The sequence below is a fragment of the Pristiophorus japonicus genome, chromosome 12 (genome assembly GCF_044704955.1).
Source record: "Pristiophorus japonicus isolate sPriJap1 chromosome 12, sPriJap1.hap1, whole genome shotgun sequence".
Taxonomy (NCBI): domain Eukaryota; kingdom Metazoa; phylum Chordata; class Chondrichthyes; family Pristiophoridae; genus Pristiophorus; species Pristiophorus japonicus.
The window spans coordinates 171,655,658-171,675,035 of NC_091988.1; the positions used below are offsets into that span (position 1 = coordinate 171,655,658).

The window sequence follows — 19,378 nt, forward strand, 5'->3', positions numbered from 1 at the left end:
ATATGAGGTTAAAAAATCCTTTGGTTAAAACACCCAAATGGCTGTTAGAATCATCGAGTATATCTGTTATTTTTGTAGGCAAACACGGCCACCAATTAGCACAAGGCAAGGTTCCACAATAGCAAAAAGCAACCAAGCCGCTATACAGAGGCGTAATCAAATACAAACGGATGCTGAGCCAATGAAGGAGATATGAGGAGTGTGGCCAAAAGCTTGGTCATTGAGGTGGGTTTTAAGGAGGGTCTTAAAGGAAAAGAGGGAGATGGGGAGGCAGAGAAGTTTAGGGAGGGAACTCCAGAGCCTGGGGCCCAGACAGTTGAAGGTGGGGAGAATGAAGGTGGGGAGAATGGCGATGGGGTTGCATAAGAATCAGAGAAACGGAGAGTTTGATGGAGGGGTTGTAGGGCTGAAGAAGTTTGCAGAGATAAGGAGGCCATGAAGGAGTTTCAACTCAAGGATGAAAATGTTAAATTGGAGGCATTGGGGGACTGAGCCAATGTAGGTCAAGAGGACAATGGTGATTGGTGAGCAGGACTCAATGCAGGATAAGGTACAGGCAGCAGAATGCAGGATGGGAGGCTGGCCGGGAGAACACTGGATTAGCTGAGTCTAGATTGTCAAAAACATGGATGTTTCAGCAGCAGATTAATTAACATTTCTGTTAAAGGAGTGGACTGTTAAAGCCATAAACTATTTGCCTGCTGATCAGCTACTGTAATTTAATTCCCCCTTTTCTAGTCTAAAGAGTATATTTTGACTATCATAGGTTGCTATTCTATCTCTGAAGGTTTACACATTGGTGAGAAATGCAGTGAGCTACAAAATGCTAAAAAAAAAAGCTAGAACTATTTAGAAAAAAATGAATTTAAATGTACATAAGATCAGTTTCTTCATGGGAATGTATATCTTTTCTTTTTGAAAGCTTCTTGGTGATAATTATCAAGACTGCCAATCACATATAGTCGCATAAAAATTGAATATATTCCACATGAAGAACGCCACAGGGAATGTCACCTTCAGAATTAATCCATTGCTGGGACCTGCATATGAGTTTCTATTATAATACATGTGTGATACATTTTACTGTATTGTATCAGTGTTGCTAGGAGCAGTGAAGTTAGTAACATGGCATTTAAGGCTGAGACTTTCCTCTACTTGTTGGTGGTAATGCATTCACAAACAGTCCACTGCAGCTGTAGCTAGTATCCTTGAATGCTCTGTGTTCGGTATCTTGATATCTTCCTTTAAGCACATAGGAATCAGTACACGTAATTGCCCTTTGAAGAGACCACTGTTTTCTTTCCAAACTATCGACTAATTCAAAGTTGAGACACGCCGAATGACAAAGCTGCAGGGATGCATTAGAACAACCTCAGTTAACACAACTATCTCTAAGATTCCTTGGCCGAGAAATTTGGCTCTGGAGCGCCCAGTTTTCCAACGCTATGGGTGCCATTTTGCGCCCAAAATGGCATTTGCGGCATGCGTGAACACTTCTGGTACGGGCCACACCGTTCATTATTTTGGTGAGGACGCTAGCACGGGCGCTGGAGCTATGCAGAGTACACAAATTGTGATGTCAGTTAGTGTGTAATGCTGATTTGACGCCAGTGCTGCCATTTTTGACCTCAAAGCTGCAGACCGCAAGCACAGAACTGGATATGCGTTCAGCAGCAAGAAGGACGCCCACCAGCGCTATTTAAAGGGATCATCCATCACCTGCTTTCAGGCTAGTTGCTGATTAATTTCTGCTGGCTCGGTGTGTTTGTAGAGGTGTTTTTGTTTGGTGTCTTATTTGAAGTTGCTAAAGTCTCAAGGGAGTGGTGTGGCAGGTTACTTCAAGGCTTCTGCTCAGGGCAGTTGCTCCCAGACATGGTAAGGAGAATGAGCATAACCGACATAGAGGAGGACAAGCTACTTAGAGGGTGAAGGGGGAGAAGAGCTTTAAGCAGGAGACCATATCCATCCAAGGTCTTCAAGGAGCACTTCTACCTCAAACCCAGCGAGGGACAGTGATGCGACATCTCCGTTTCACTAAGGAGGTGCTCACTAAAATCTGCCACCTGTTGCAGGCAGACCTGCAGCCTCATAGGAGGGCGAGGACAGCCCTGCCAGTGGCTGTGAAGGTGAATGTGGCCATGAATTTCTATGTGTCAGGCTCGTACCAGGCTGCAGCAGGTGACTTTTGCAACATCTCAGTTCGCTGATCAGTGTTGCATAAGGGAGGTCACTGAGGCTCTGTATGTAAAGAGAGATGGATACATTTTGTACTCCCTTGCTGAAGCATTTACAACCATCTTCAGCCCGAAGTGCCAAGTGGATGATCCATATCGGCCTCCTCCTGAGGTCCCCACCATCATAGAAGCCAGTCTTCAGCCAATTCGATTTAATCCACGTGATATCAAGAAACAGCTCAGTGCACTGGATACAGCAAAGGAGATGGGCCCCGACAACATCCCGGCTGTCGTGCTGACGACTTGTGCTCCAGAACTAGTCGCACCTCTAGCCAAGCTATTCCAGTACAACTACAACACTGGCATCTATCCAACAATATGGAAAACTGCGAGGTATGTCCTGTCCACAATAAGCAGGACAAATCCAATCCATCCAATTACCGCCCCATCAGTCTACTCTTAATCATCATCAAAGTGATGGAAGGTGTCCTCGACAGTGTCCTTACTATACAGTACAAATGCACACGAGGTCCATAATAGAGAGAAAGTCACTCTGTGACCAGTAACCTTTATTTGCCAGCACTGAAGTGGAGAAGATGGGTGGAGCTTCCCCTTTTATACCTGAAAGTCCAGGTTAAGAGTGTCTCCCACAAGTTCACCACCTAGTGGTCAGTGTTCTTACAGTGTACAACTTGGGTCAGTTTATACATGGATTACAATGTCAGTTGAATACATGACATCACCCACCACCCCCCCCCCCCCCCCCCCAAAAGTCTTATTGGGATCACAGGTTAAGTCTCTCTGGTGGTTTACGCTCCCTTGTAGAGCGCCCGAGTTGGGGCTCCGGTTGTTGGGCGCTGGCCTGAGTGTCTGCTGTTTGTGGTGCCTCAGGCCTGTCCGGACTGCCCACAGTGACTGGGCTCTCCGGTGTTTGGTCACCTGTGGAGGAGTGAACTCTACATCGTGTTCTTCCTCTGCTTCTTCTATGGGGTTGCTGAACCTCCTTTTTGTTTGATCCACGTGTTTGCGGCAGATTTGTCGGACCCAACCTTCTCGTACATCAACCTGGCTGCAGGCTTCCTGCACATATGCGCCAAGTGACCGCTGACGTTGCAGTTTCTGCAGGTATATTGCTGATACCTGAAAGCTCTAGCTGGGTGTTTGCCTCCACACCTCCAGCATGAGCTGTAGGCCCCATTGTTGGAAACAAAAGGTCCATTACCAGTCGATCGTCTCTGACTGTCTCTGTAACTGTCCTTAAGCGCACCATTAACAGGTGTTGATGGCCCCATTACTGGCCGCATTGTCCATTGCGATGGCATGAATCACCGTTCAGCTAGCCACATTTGAGCCAAGATTTTTGTCATACATCATTCTGGTCTCTTCCTCCCCCGAGATAAATGTCTGGGCCATCAAAGTTGCCGTTTCCAGGGTCAAGTCTTTGGTTTCAATCAGTTTCCTAAAAACCCCAGCGTGCCCGATGCCCTCAATAAAAAAGTCTCGAGCATCTCCGCTCTGCATGCATCTGGGAACTTACATAAGCTCGCCAGTCGCCGAAGGTCTGCCACGAAATCTGGAACGCTTTGCCCTTCTTGCCGCCGGTGCGTGTAAAACCGGTGTCTCGCCATGTGCATGCTGCACGCCGGTTTAAAGTGTTCCCCGATCAACTTACTGAGCTCTTCAAAAGTCTTGTCCGCTGGCTTCTCTGGCGCTGGAAGGTCCTTCATCAGGGAGTACGTCCTGGATCCACAAACCATCAGGAGATGAGCCCTATGTTTGTCAGCCGAATCCTGTCCCAACCATTCCTTAGTGACGAAACTTTGCTGTCGTCTCTCAATAAAATCGTCCCAATCATCACCAACACAGTACCTCTCGTCTGTGCTACTAGTGGCCATGCTTGCGTGGTTTAAATCCCAGTTTTTCGTCGCCAATAATATCTCCTTACTATAAAGTACAAATGCACACGAGGGCCATACTAGAGAGAAGGTCACTCTGTGACCAGTAACCTTTATTTGCCAGCACTGAAGTGGAGAAGATGGGTGGAGCTTCCCCTTTTACATCTGAAAGTCCAGGTTAGGAGTGTCTCCCACAAGTTCACCACCTAGTGGTCAGTGTTCTCACAGTGTACAACTTAGGTCAGTTTATACATGGATTACAATGACAGTTGAATACATGACAATCAAGTTGCACTTACTCACCAATAACCTGCTCACCGATGCTCAGTTTGGGTTCCGCCACGACAACTTGGCTCACCTCATTACAGCCTTGGTCCAAACATGGACAAAAGAGCTGAATTCCAGAGGTGAGGTGAGTAACTGCCCTTGTCATCAAGGCAGAGTGTGGCATCATGGAGCCCGAATAAAACTGGTCAATGGGAATCAGGGGGAAAACTCTTCAGTGGCTGGAGTCATACCTAGCATAAAGGAAAATGGTTGTGGTTGTTGAAGGTCAATCATCATAGCCCCAGGACATCGCTGCAGGACTTCCTCAGGGTACTGTCCTAGGCCCAACCATCTTCAGCTACTTCATCACTGACCTTCCTTCCATCATAAGGTCAGAAGTGGGGATGTTCGCTGATGACTGCACAGTGTTTAGTGCCATTCATAATTCCTCAGATAATGAAGCAGTCCAAGCAGCATGCAGCAAGAAACCTGGATGACATTCAGGTTTAGGCTGATAAGTGGCAAATAACATTCGCGCCACACAAGTGCCAGGCAATAACTATCTCTAGCAAGCGAGTGTCTAACCACTTCCCCATGACATTCAACGGCATTGCCATCGCCGAATCCCCCACCATCAAAATCCTGGAGGTCACCATTGACCAGAACCTGAACTGACCAACCACATAAATACTGTGGCAACAAGAGTTGGTTAGAAGCTGGGTATTCTGCCACGAGTGTCTCATCTCTTGACTCCCCGATGCCTTTCCACCATCTACAAAGGCACAAGTCAGGAGCATGATGGAATACTCTCCACTTGCCTGGATGAGTGCAGCTCCAACAACACTCAAAAAGCTGGACAGCATCCAGGCTAAATCAAGAAGGACGAAGAGGGATAGTTTACCTTTGTCACAGTCATAAAGGATGTTATTTGTGACTTTGATGAGAGCCGTATTTTACTGTGGCAGGGGCGGAAACCTGATTGGAGGGATTCAAACATGGAATTGCAGGAAAGATTTGGGAGGCGACAAGATGTTCAAGAACTTTGCAGGGGAAAGGGAGGTTGAAGATGGGGTGGTAGTTTGCAAGAACAAAGGGGTCAAGTATTTTTTTGAGGAAAGATGTGACGATGGTAGATTTGAGAGAGAAGGTGGCAGTACCTGAGGAGAGAGAACCATTAACAATGTCAGCTAACATGGGAGCCACAAAAGCAAATTGGGTGGTCAGCAGTTTGGTGGAAATAGGGCCGTGGGAGCAGCAAGTAGATTTCATGGACAAGATGTGCACGGGGAGATCGAAGAGAAACTGGAGAAAGATGCGAGTTCAGAGTTAGGGCAGGGGGAACCTTCGAGGATGTTTGGCCCGGTGGGCTCAGGCATGGAAGGGAAGAGAGAAGAGGCAGCTGAAGGGAAGCTGGGGTTTATTACTGCATTCCAGAATGATTCTGGAATAGTGAGCAATTTAGACAGACGAGAGCAGGACCCGATAATGTTTCATGTGGTCCGGCCAGATCTGGCGGTGAATGACTGAACCAGTAGCCTGCCATATCCGTTCCAAGTTTGCGTACCAGGGTGAGAGAGAGTAATTGTTTTAATGGGGCTAAGGCATCAAAGGTGACGGTGTGGTTGAACAGATCAGTAGCTGCAGAAATGTCGTGGTGAATGGAGTGCCAAAAACTGGACAGTTGGGATTTCATAATTGCAGTTGTGAGAGAGATGGGAGAGTTTTTTTCCCAGGAGCAGACACAGAAGGAAGTGGGGTTGGGGAGAGGTATGGGGTGGAAGGAGGATGTGGGTGGAGAGCGATACGAGGAAGTGGTCAGAGATGGCTTTATCTGCGATTGACACAATGGGAGTAGAGAGGCCATGAGAGTAGGCAAGTGTTATGTATGTTAACTGGGTTTTACCTGCCACCGGAGGGCGGGACTGTCAGAGTCCTAGTCGTCATTGGCAGACACGTACAAGCTGTGTATATAATGTTGGCAGCCATGTTGAATCCTCACTTTGAGAATGAATAAACTAAAGTAAGGTCATGCCTGAACTAGCTCACCATACTTAGCCTCGTGGAGTTATTTGATACTTAACAATTGGTGACGAGTTAAAAATACAAACTTTCACGCAACCATGTCTGTTGGAATTTTGGAGAGATTCGTGGAAGTGGAAGACTGGGAGGATTTCACTGATCGCCTCGAACAGTACTTGGTAGCCAACGGATTGGAAGGAACCGATAACACAATTAAGCACAGGGCAGTTCTCCTCACCGTTTGTGGGTCAAAAATTTATGGCCTTATCAAGAATCTACTCTCACTGACTCAATCAACGGATAAGACTTGCAATGAATTGTGTACACTGGTTCGGAACCATTTTAAACCGAAGGAAAACATCATCATGGCGAGGTATCGTTTCTATACGCACAATCGCTCCGAGGGCCAGGACGTGGCAGAATTTGTCGCCGACCTGAGACGTCGCGCTGGGCCGTGCAACTTCAAGGACTTTTTCGTGCTTGGCATTGGCCACAAGGTCATCCTTCGAAAGCTGCTGGCTGCTGAATCTCTAGACCGGAGCAGGGCCATCACGATCGCCCAGGCATGCATGTCCACGGACGAAAACTCGAAACAGATATCTTCCCAGTATCGAAACTCACCGGCAAGTACTGTGCATAAAATAATATCATCGGCAGGCAGAGCTCCACATGGCCGGGCCTACTCGTCTGTGTTCGTACGACCAGTAACTGCACAAAGTCCGCCGTTGGCGGTGAATCAAATCTCGCCTTGTTGGCGTTGTGGGGGCTATCATCAGGCCCATCAATACCAATTCAAGCAATACGTGTGCAAAGGCTGTGCAACAATGGGGCACCTTCAGCGAATGTGCCCGCAACCGAGCAAGCGAGCTGCGACATACCACGTGGCTGAGGATGATCGATCCAGCATGGATCAGGTAGCACAGGCAACTCAACCCGAGGTACAGGACGAAGAAGTGTATGGGATACATTCTTTTACCAAAAGTCCTCCAATAATGCAAGTCAGTCAATAATGAGCCAAAGGGCTTTCGAAACGCTGTGGGACACAAAGGCAAAAAGACCCAGACTGAGCCCAATCAATGCGAAGCTGCGTACCTACACCAAGGAGCTCATACCAGTCATTGGCAGTGTAGCAGTAAAAATATTGTATGATGGAGCTATGCATGATTTATCGTTGTGGATCGTTCCAGGTAATGGCCCAACGCTGTTCGGCAGGAGTTGGCTTGAGAAAATTAAATGGAACTGGAACGATATTAAAGCCTTATCATCAGTGGATGACGCTTCATGTGCTCAAGTGCTGAGCAAGTTTCCCTCGTTGTTCGAACCAGGTATCGGCAACTTCACAGGAGCCTAGGTGCAGATCCACCTAGGCCCGGGTGCAAGATCCATCCATCACAAGGTTCGGGCGGTTCCATACATGATGAGGGAGTAAGTCGAGATCGAACTGGACAGACTTCAATGGGAAGGAATCATATCACCAGTTGAGTTCAGCAAATGGGCCAGTCCAATTGTCCCGTCCAAGTGTTGAAAAATTATGGCACGGTCAGGATCTGTGGCGACTACAAAGTAACGAGCAACCGAGTCTCGATACAGGATCAGTATCCGTTACTCAAGGCTAACGACCTGTTTGCAACGCTAGCGGGGGTAAGTCGTTCACCAAATTGGACCTGACCTCTGTTTACATGACACAGGAGCTGGTCGAATCGTCGAAAAAAATAGACGTGCATCAATACGCACAAAGGACTGTTTATATACCACAGATGCCTTTCGGAATTCACTCGGCGGCAGCCATATTTCAGAGAAACATGGAGAGTTTGCTGAAGTCCGTCCCGAGAACCGTTGTGTTTCAAGATGACATCCTGATCACCGGTCGTGATGCCACCGAACACCTGCACAACCTGGAAGAGGTTCTACGCCGTCTGGACAGAGTGGGACTCAGGCTAAAACGCTCCAAGTGCGTTTTCATGGCATCAGAAGTCGAATTCCTGGGGAGAAAGATTGCAGCAGATGGCATCAGGACTACGGACTCGAAGACAGAGGCCATCAAGAATACACCCAGACCCCAGAGTGTGACGGAGCTGCATTCATTCCTGGGTCTTCTCAACTATTTCGGTTACTTTCTACCTAGTTTGAGCACATTGCTAGAGCCCTTGCACATGTTGCTGAGAAAGGGTAACGACTGGGTTTGGAGCAAATCTCAAGACAGAGCCTTTGAGAAGGCCAGGAACCTGCTATGATCCAATAAATTACTAGTACACTATGACCCATGTAAGCGGTTAGTGCTGGCCTGCGACGCCTACTCATATGGGGTTGGTTGTGTGCTCCAGCAAGCCAATGTAAGAGGCAAACTTCAACTAATTGCATACATGTCCAGAAGTCTGTCTAAGGCTGAAAGAGCCTATAGTATGGTAGAGAAAGAAGCTTTAGCATGCGTATATGGGGTTAGGAAAATGCATCAATACCTGTTTGGGCTTCGGTTTGAGCTTGAAACAGGCCACAAGCCGCTCATTTCATTATTTTCTGAGAGCAAAGGTATAAACACCAATGCCTCATCCCGCATCCTAAGATGGGCACAGACATTATCCGCTTATGATTATGTCATTCGCCACAGACCAGGCACTGAAAACTGTGCTGATGCGCTTAACCGGCTACCACTGCCCACAACCGGGGTGGAAGTGTCACAGCCCGCACTCTTGCTGCTGGTCATGGATGCCTTTGAGAGTGAGGGGCCACCCGTCACAGCTCGCCAAATTAGGACCTGGACCAGCTAGAATCGTGTACTGTCAAGCGTAAAAAGGTGTGTCCTAAATGGAAATTGGTCTGCCATTCCCAGGGAAATGCAGGATGAAATTAAGCCTTATAGCCGCCGCAAAGATAAATTGTCTATTCAGTCTGATTGTCTGTTATGGGGTAATCATGTTGTTATGCTAAAAAAAAGGCAGGGAAACTTTTGTGCAAGATTTACACAGTACCTACCCAGACATTGTCATGATGAAGGCCATTGCCAGGTCTCACATTTGGTGGCCCGGCATTGACTCGGACTTGGAGTCATGCATGCATCAGTGCAACACTTGCATGCAACTGAGTAACGCACCCGTGGACACTCCACTGAGTCTGTGGTCATGGCCATCCAAACCGTGGTCAAGGATCCATATAGACTTTGCCGGCTCCTTTCTCATCAAAATGTTTTTAGTGGTAGTGGATGCTTACTCCAAATGGATTGAATGCGTAATCATGTCATCCAGCACGGCCACAGCCACAGCCACTATTGAAAGCCTCCAGGCCATGGTCGCCACCTATGGCCTACCCGACGTCCTTGTCAGCGACAACGGACCATGTTTCACCAGTTTGGAGTTCCACGGGTTTATGACCCGTAATGGCATCAAGCATGTCAAGTCTGCCCCTTTCAAACCCGCGTCTAACGGTCAAGCGGAGTGGGCTGTCCAAACCATTAAGCAGAGCCTAAAACGCATGACTCACGGCTCCCTACAGATCCGCTTGTCCCACATTCTGCTCAGTTACCGGATGAGACCCCACTCACTCACCGGGGTCCATCTTGCCGAGCTGTTAATGAAGAGAGGCCTCAAAACCAGGCTCTCCCTTGTACACCTGGATCTCAATGATCACGTCAAAACCAGAAGGCAACGGCAGCAATGGTACCGCGATCGCGCGGCCGTATCACGTGACATTGCTGTTCATGACCCTGTGTTTGTCCTGAATTATGGTCATGGTCCTAAGTGGGTTGCTGGCACGGTTTTGGCCAAGGAGGGGTATAGGGTGTTTGTAGTCAAACTGTTAAATGACCAAATGTGCAAGAGGCACATCGACCAAACCAAACTGCAATTCACAGACAGATTGAAGATGACATCATCATCATCGACCAACCAACCATCAGTTGGCCCTTGTGCATTCACGAAGACGAACATACCATCCACAACAGACCGACTGCTCCGCAATGCAGCAATGGTCCTACTAACTCACCCAAGCTTGGGTTCGAACTGAGAAGATTAACTAGGAAGCGGAAGGTCCCGGACCATCTCAACTTGTAAATACAACCTGTACCAAGGACTTTGGGGGGGGAATAATGTTATGTATGTTAACTGGGTTTTACCTGCCACCGGAGGGCGTGACTGTCAGCGTTCTAATGGTCACTGGCAGATACGTACAAGCCGTGTATATAATGTTGGCAGCCATGTTGAATCCTCACTTTGAGAATAAATAAACTGGAGTAAGGTCATGCCTGAACTAGCTCACCGTACTTAGCCTCGTGGAGTTATTCGATACTTAACAGCAAGGTCGAGAGGTGGCCGTGAATATGGGTTGGAGAGTTTACATGGAGGGAGAGATTAAGAGAGGATAGGAGGCTAGTGAACTCAGGAGAGCGTGATGATTTGAGATGGAAGTTGAAATCACTGAGGATGAGAAATCATTTGGTGCAGAGGCTAAGGGAGGAAAGCAGTGAAGATATCTCGGTAATAAAATACTTGGGTGGGCGGTAGAGAACGAGAATTTTAAATGAGAGGTGAGAGGGGTGGAATGAGGCGAGATGCTAACTAGTAGAGTGGACAAGGGAGAACCAGTGGATGTGGTGTATTTGGACTTTCAAAAGGCTTTTGACAAGGTCCCACACAAGAGATTAGTGTGCAAAATCAAAGCACATGGTATTGGGGGTAATGTATTGACGTGGATAGAGAACTGGTTGGCAGACAGGAAGCAGAGAGTCGGAATAAACGGGTCCTTTTCAGAATGGCAGGCAGTGACTAGTGGGGTGCCACAGGGTTCAGTGCTGGGACCCCAGCTATTTACAATATACATCAATGATTTAGATGAAGGAATTGAATGTAATATCTCCAAGTTTGCAGATGACACTAAGCTGGGTGGCGGTGTGAGCAGTGAGGAGGATGCTAAGAGGCTGCAGGGTGACTTGGACAGGTTAGGTGAGTGGCAAATGCATGGTATATGCAGTATAATGTGGATAAATGTGAGGTTATCCACTTTGGGGGCAAAAACACGAAGACAGAATATTATTTGAATGGTGGCAGATTAGGAAAAGGGAAGGTGCAACGAGACTTGGGTGTCATGGTACATCATTCATTGAAGTTTGGCATGCAGGTACAGCAGGCGGTGAAGGCGGCAAATGGCATGTTGGCCTTCATAACTGGAGGATTTGAGTATAGGAGCAGGGAGATCTTACTGCAGTTGTACAGAGCCTTGGTGAGGCCAACCTGGAATATTGTTGTCATGTATTTAACTGTCATTGAACCCATGTATAAACTGACCTAATTTGTACACTGAGAACATTGACCACTAGGTGGCGAACTTGTGGGAGACACTCCTAACCTGGTCTTTCAGGTATAAAAGGGGAAGCTCCACTCACCTTCATCACTTCAGTGCTGGAAATAAAGGTTACTGGTCACAGAGTGACCTTCTCTCAAGTTTGGGCCTTGTGTGCATTTGTACTGTATAGCAAGGAAATATCAATTGTGTTCAGTTTTGGTCTCCTAATCTGAGGAAGGACGTTCTTGCTATTGAGGGAGTACAGCGAAGCTTCACCAGACTGATTCCCGGGATGGCAGGACTGACATATGAGGAGAGACTGGATCAACTGGGCTTGTATCCACTGGAGTTTTGAAGAATGAGAGGGGATCTCATAGAAACATATAAAATTCTGACGGGATTGGACAGGTTAGAGGCAGGAAGAATGTTCCCGTTTGCTGGGGAGTTCCAGAACCAGAGGTCACAGTCTAAGAATAAGAGGTAAGCCATTTAGGACTGAGATGAGGAGAAACTTCTTCACTCAGAGAGAGGTTAACCTGTGGAATTCTCTACCGCAGAGAGTTGTTGAGGCCAGTTCATTGGATATAACCAAAAAGGAGTTAGATATGGCCCTTATGGCCAAAGGTATCAAGGGATATGGAGAGAAAGCAGGAAAGGGGTACTGAGGTTGAATGATCAGCCATGATCTTATTGAATGGTGGTGCAGGCTCAAAGGGCCGAATGGCCTGCTCCTGCACCTAATTTCTATGTTTCTATGCTCAAAGGAGGAGAAAGTGCCAGAGGAGTACAGGGACAGACGAAGGTGTGTTTTGGTGATGAAAGCCACACCGCTACCATGGCGATCTGGGCGGGGCAAGTGGTGGAAGGTATAGCCAGGCAGGGAGGTTTCATTTAAGGGTAAGGTGTCATTACCCCTCAATCAAGTTTCTGGTACGGCTATGATGTCAATGCAATCATCCATGATAAGCTCATGGTCTGGCAAGGTTCTAGTTAAACCTAATGTGAAACCATCCTGGTTGTATATTTGTGCGGGTGCTGAATCTACTGATAACACAGACATCAATATTCTATTGGGTCATTCCAGATATGGCTTTAGTGTATCAGTTTTCAATGTTCTCAATATTGTACCAAGTTTACCAATTAAAAATGAGCTACAATACAAACTTTGGTGGATTTGCTGAATAATTCTGAAGTGAAAATGTACATGGATCCGTTAAAGTCAGCCCTCTGACATGTTTTACTTCTGTAATATCAGCCTTCATATCATCAACATAAATGAAAACTTCAAAATTTAACACATACTTAACAATTATTCCAGGGAATACTATGTTTGTAATTATAATCTAACACATTTTTAAAATGAATAAAACAAACATGATCAACAAAATTAGGCTGAAATGGAAAGAATCTGGGTCAGTGGCCATATCAGCTGCTGCCAGCATTAACTATTGATGTCCTGACACAGTAAATTATTTAAAATGGTACATCAGACATGAGAGAAAGAATGAAATATGCATCCTGGGCATTGAAACATTGGACAATTACAGCTGAGCTTCATGCTAAAAAACAAAGTCATTTGGGAATAAACTGGGTGTGACAGATAAAATCAACACATTAAAAAAAATAAAGATATAATACCAAAAAATCCACATTGGCTGAGTCATTAAAAGAAAATGTTCCGTAATTTGAGATTCTTGTCTTAATAAAAAGATGCAATTTAAGTTTGATATACTTGTTCTTAAACATTAAATTTTTAGCGTATGATGAAAAAGCACAGTGAAAGGGGACAGGGAATATAGCACAGAATTCCTTGGCATAAATGTAAAGTGTACTATTAGGAGGTTTTATCATTGCAGAATCACTAGGGCTACTGTAGACATGATTTAATAATCCAACCTACATTTAAAATGTTCGATAAAAGAATTTCTGTCACAGGAACTATATTTATATGAACACGCATTGACAGTTCCTGTGGAAATAATGCTGATGTGATTCAGGGCCACAGGCTTATGAAGTACACACTGTATGTCTCAGGGGAAGGTTATAAATTTTACAATTTACTTAATTGTGATATAATCAGTCAAATCTGACATTTTCCGTGTTCATTAATCCTTTCACCTGAGCTGTTTTAATCTGCAACCCTCTCCTCAAATGGGAGAGGGAAGGCTACAGGGAAACGAAGGGCAAAGGAAGGAGGTGGGGGGGGAAAATGGTTATGCAACGAGGGGAAGGGAGGTGGGGAGAGAAAGAGAGGAGGGGAGGGGATGATTGGGGGAAGAGGAGAGGGAAAGATGGAAGGAGGGGAGGTGGAGTAGAGGGGAGAGAAAAACGGGAGAGGAAAAAGGAAGAGGAAAGAAGAGAAAAGATGAGGTTCTTTCTTAATCTGTCCTCCAAACCAGACTGAACCTGATCCAGGAATATATTTATGGGCCTAAAATTGGGATGTCGCCATACCTGTTTTTCAGGCCCTAAACGCTATGCCTTCAATATGGCGGCAAAAAGTACATGCTCATTATGAGCTGGAAGTGCGCACCCGCCATATTGGTGTAGACAAAAAAAGGTGTCCAGGCAGGGCCAAGCCTGAAACCAGCGTTATGCCCTTTGCCTATTCAAATTAGTGGCCTAACAACTGCTCGAGTATCACACTGCCATATTGGGTTGCCCTGAACACAACCACGTCTTCATGCAGCCATTAATGGAGTCGTTACAGGCCTCAATGAACAAGGCAAGAGTTTGAAATATACTTATCTGAATGTGGAGCCGGGAAAGAGTAGCCGGCTTCCAGTACCCTCCCTCCCAACCACTACTACCCTCCTTCCTGATCACCCCCCTTCCTGATCACCCTCCCTTCCCAGTCACCCTCCCTTCCCGGTTCATTTAAGAACTTACTGGCAATCTATTGCTGGCATTGCAGCACTCCGATTTGAGTCCATGGGGCCAAAATTCACCGTCCCCAAAGGGATGGCTACCGCAGAGTTTGGGCAGTCGATTGGAAAAAACCGATCGGCCGCCGCGGTCGAGTACTTTTCCCAACCTGAGCCATATTCAGCTCAGGGATTTGAGCGGTGTGCACTTCCGGCGGAAACAGCGCGGTGAAGCCGCTGTAAAGGTGACTTTCCAGCCGAGAGCTCTGCAGCATGCGGGCCGCTTGAAAGTGGCAAGGACAAGGATTTTCAGCTACAAAAAGGTAAGACTTTTCCCAGCGGTGCTCAAACGGAACACTGCTGGAGTGTTGCCGTGATCGGGGCCCTTTGGTAGGGAAATAATTTTATTAATTATTAGTGTTTTTATTTTAGATTACAGCATCCACTGTATTTATCTTTTCAACTACTTTTATTAATTGTTTTGGTTCCATTCAACCTGCTGAGTGCTGCTCAGAGGTTTGTGTGGTGTCCTTACAGCTTACTATAGAATCACACGAGGCATGTATTGCAGACAAGGTCACTATGTGACCTGAACCTTTATTTCCAGGACCAAGAAGTGCTGACCCTGCGTGGGACCTCCCTTTATATATCTGGATGACCAGGTGAGGAGTGTCTCCCACAAGTTCACCCCCTGTGGTCAAGGTGTGCATTACTCAGGTGTATACAGTTTACAATGTTTTTACATAAAGGTTACAGTTATGTGAAGGTTACAAACATGACAGTTTGTACATACTTTTGTACAACTTTCAGGTCTGACTCTTTAATGGAGGCCTGTGGGCTGCAGAGACCTGCTTGGCAGGGTTCACCCTGAGGATGGGTGGAGTGTTGGGAGGGCGACACCTGGTACACCTGCTCAGAAGCAGGGCGGCACGCAGGAGAAGACATCGCCGTCAGCACCGTGCAGAGAGGCAGCGGGCAAGGGAGGCAGCAGCCATGATTCATTCATTCTGCGCCAGGCCAGTGTGCCCGCCGTCTTCACCGGCCCGAATCAGGATTGCGGTTGGCTGTTTAGGGACAAGGGATATCCCCTGTCCACTTGGCTGCTCACTTCACTGCGGAACCCCAGGACAGCGCCAGAGCATGCATACAATGACGCTCATTGTGACACCAGGTGCATCATCGAGCATTGCATAGGCATCCTTAAGCAGAGATTCTGGTGCCTGGCCCGCTCTGGTGGCACCTTGCAGTACTCTCCTCAACGGGTCTCCATCATCATCGTGGTCTGCTGCATGCTGCACAAACTGGCCATCATGAGGGGACAGCCGCTGGAGGTCGAGCCAGCAGTGCCACCTGAGGAAGAGGAAGAGGTGGCGCAGGAGTTGGAGGAGGACGCGCAGGAGGAGGAGGAGGATTCCTGTCATCCCAGAGCTAGGATGCGTCGACCCATTGCCACCCTGGAAGGGCCGGGCGCAGACTGGCCAGCACCCTCCTGGTAGGGTACGTCCTCACATATATGGAGGTGCCTGACACCTCCCCTGCAATCTCCCTCCATGCATTATTTACTGTCTGTCTGCCAGGTCTCCCCACGTCAGGAAACAGTATTCTTCTTCTGTCCTCCACACCGTCCATCAGTGTCTCCAGCTCCATATCAGTGAACCTGTTGGCTCACCTTGCAACTCTTACACCAGCCATCCTTCCAAACTCCTTCCCCCCTCAGGGCTTTTCTGAAACCCTGGCATTTAAAAAGGCCAGGGAGCAGCTGGCTCATTTGAAACCTTTACCTGCATGCTGAATTTCTCAGTGGTGATGACGCTCAAATTAAGACAGCCACACCGCTGAAAAATCCACTTTGGAAGGGTTCATTAGCACTGGAACCCATTTGTTCACTTTTGGAGCCACGAAAAAATGTTGGCGCTAATGGCCACAAAAAAGGTGGGGGGAGCACCAGCTTTCCAGTGGTACTGAATTTCGGGCCACACATCTCTGTCGAGCTGCCTGGGGATAGCCATTATGTGTCCGCATGTTGATAGAGGCCCGAGGCCCAATATCAAGTGTGATTCGCACCTATCCATTCAGGCGCAGGGATCGTTCCCTACAAACCCTGCATGCTTGTTTTTGGGTGTGTTCAAATTTCTGTGCCATAGTTTCTCTGTCTCTCTTTCCACAGACCACAAATTTATTTATCTCCCTTTAGCTAAAATATAGATTGACATTAATGGAATTAGAGTAGATAGCTCAGTTATGGAGTTGGCACTGGTAGAAGTTTGATGGGCCAAACAGTCTCCTTCTGCACTGACATTTCAATGGTTTTATGATAAAACCAAGGTCAGTAATAAAACTGGAGAATTTAATCAGAATCATCAGGTCTGATGAACTGCATTAGAAAGTAATTTAAAGATATAAAGATAGAAGTACCGAGCCTGAGGATTGAATTATTTTGCAAGGCATTGGGTGCAAGTGAACGTTATTCCCAAGAATTAAGGAAAGCAATATTGGTGCAATAAATACCAAAAAGAATTACAAATTTGAAGATCTGTCACTAAATATGGGCAAGACAATCTTGAGAATAAGAACTAAAAATATGCTGCCTAATAAATAACTATAATACATATTAAAGAATGACAAAGAGCTATTAAGGCAGTAACTTTATCTCGGGGCTCTATTCTTGCTCACGAATTGCTTGAGCTCTGTTAATTGAATTATTAATCACTATCAATTAATTACTCTACATATTTTGAGATATGTAAAAATATATAAAAGTCTATCATGCAGACATCGTATTTGAAAGCACCAAAAGTATATTAAGAAAAGGCCAGTCATTTTCTGCTACATTTTTGGCCTCAATAACTTGGCCTCTCGCAAAAACCAGGAATCAGAAATTGAAAGGCAGCTGCCCACCCACAGAAACTTCTCTTTGCTACAACTGGACCTCAGAATGTGCCTATTTAGGCATTGCACTTCAATTTATTTGATTAAAAGGTGATGCTAAGAAAGTCTGTTGTCCTTCAGACATCTGTGAGGCGACATCTATTCTAACTTTGCACAAATACCTGGGGGTAAATTTTCACTTTTACTGCTGGATGGAAAAGTGCTGGTAGCGGATCGGCTGGCCATTTTACACTCTGCCCGGTTTCAAGTCAATAGAAACAGACTGACCGAATAAAGTAAGTGGCATATTGCACGAACAATACTGAAATAAGAGTGTAATTTTCAAACTGTATTTAATATTCATGAGGCATACCATTTTCCAATCTTTTTTAAAAAACTATTTTAAGCCAAGTTACTCAATTTATTTTAAAACCTACCAAGCATGGGCTAATTTACAATCACTTTTCAGTAAATTACATCAGGCGGAACTTCGGCACCAGTGGAGTGCCGATATATTGCTTCCATTTCCAACTGCTGGTTACCCATTTTACAGGTGAGAAACGGGTAGCCGTGAGTTGAAAATGTCACCCTGTGTGTTAGAAAACCACTCACATTAACAGCAAGGGTGCAATTTGACAGAAGGAGCTGCATATGTGATCCAAGTTCCATTGTTGAAAAAACAGTGTAAAAATATATTCGGCAAAGTGCAGCAGACTGCGTGGCCACACTTCAAATGGTTTATACACTTTTCGTCTTGTAAAAAAATATTCTCAGGAGGATACCCATTTGAAAGTCAGGTTTTTGGAAAACCCCATCAGATGAATTTTAAATGTAAGGTTATGGATAGGGATGCTGGTTTAATTTGAGGTTTACTGCTGATTGCAAATAGTTGAATGGATTACAAACTCCCCATCTCCATGGAAAAGTCTGAAATTAATGTTTATTTCAACAGCACCTTTAATTTAGCAAAACATCCCAAGCTGCTTCACAGTTCGGGGTCAGACCTTAGCAGGAGAGAAATTAGGGAGGTGATCAAAGGCACAACTTAAGAGATAGATTATAAAGGAGGCTCTTGAAGGTGGGAGGCTGGAACAAGGTGGAAGAGTTTGAGTGGAGAGTTCCAGAGTGTGAGGGCAAGGCGGCTGAACCAAAAATATGGAAAAAAGCTGAAAACACTCCGCTCCATATTCCTGCATTGTGAGCATTTATCTCAGCCCTCGATTTGCCTGATACCTACAATCTGCCTGTTAAATTTGTGAGAGCACTGCTTTCCCTAAATAAAATGTTATTCAACAGCAATATGGAGGCAGTGTTCGATCTCTCCATCAAACACTGAAACTGACTGATGTGGGATAAAGCAACAATGCTACATTACATCGTTGCATCCAATGTTTCTCAGAAAATAAAAGTACAAAGGTACAGCTCAAACACAGATTTAGTACAAATTGCTAAAATAAGCAATTAAAATCATGAAAGCACCAGAAACCTTAGTTACAAACAGTCTCTCTTCCATCTGATTCAGTATCAATCGTTTAATTTTTTCATGCTTGCCAATCTTTAAAAGTAACCTGGCTTTGATGAGTTGATCAGGAAGAGCGTCGTGTCCCTCCATTTTTGTCTTACTTTCTAACTGTACATTTTACACACACACAAAAAAAAACAGTGATGTATTTGGTACAGCTGCTGTAGCTCCATGACTGCTGGCTCTTCTCCTTTAATGCCAGAAGTCAACGGAGCTGAAACCTATAATTCACGTGGGTTTGAAAGAGGAAAACCCAGTTCACTTTCTCACTGAAAGCTGCTACAGCTGGCCCACTTCGCACATAACCTGTCTCACTCTAATTAAGCAGTGAACAGTTTCACACACCACTACTTACAGCTGTCTTCTTCCTCTGTAAAGACACTGATAACATAACAGGCGTAGACAAATCCAATGAGCTGCAAGGGAAAGAAGAAAAGCTTAAAAATAATAGCAGCTTTTTTTTTAACCTTATACATTTATGCTCAAATCTGTATC

At 45.9% G+C, this 19,378-nt stretch overlaps 1 protein-coding gene across 1 annotated transcript in view; it reads right to left on the reverse strand.

Annotated features, from left to right (window-relative positions):
* Positions 1 to 19,378, reverse strand: part of LOC139277049 (sodium/potassium-transporting ATPase subunit beta-1-interacting protein 3-like) — a 209,394-nt gene that overhangs the window by 15,183 nt on the left and 174,833 nt on the right. The window contains exon 5 of the mRNA XM_070895061.1: positions 19,239 to 19,299. Within this exon, the coding sequence (XP_070751162.1) occupies positions 19,239 to 19,299 (61 nt within the window). The remainder of the gene's footprint in view (positions 1 to 19,238; positions 19,300 to 19,378) is intronic.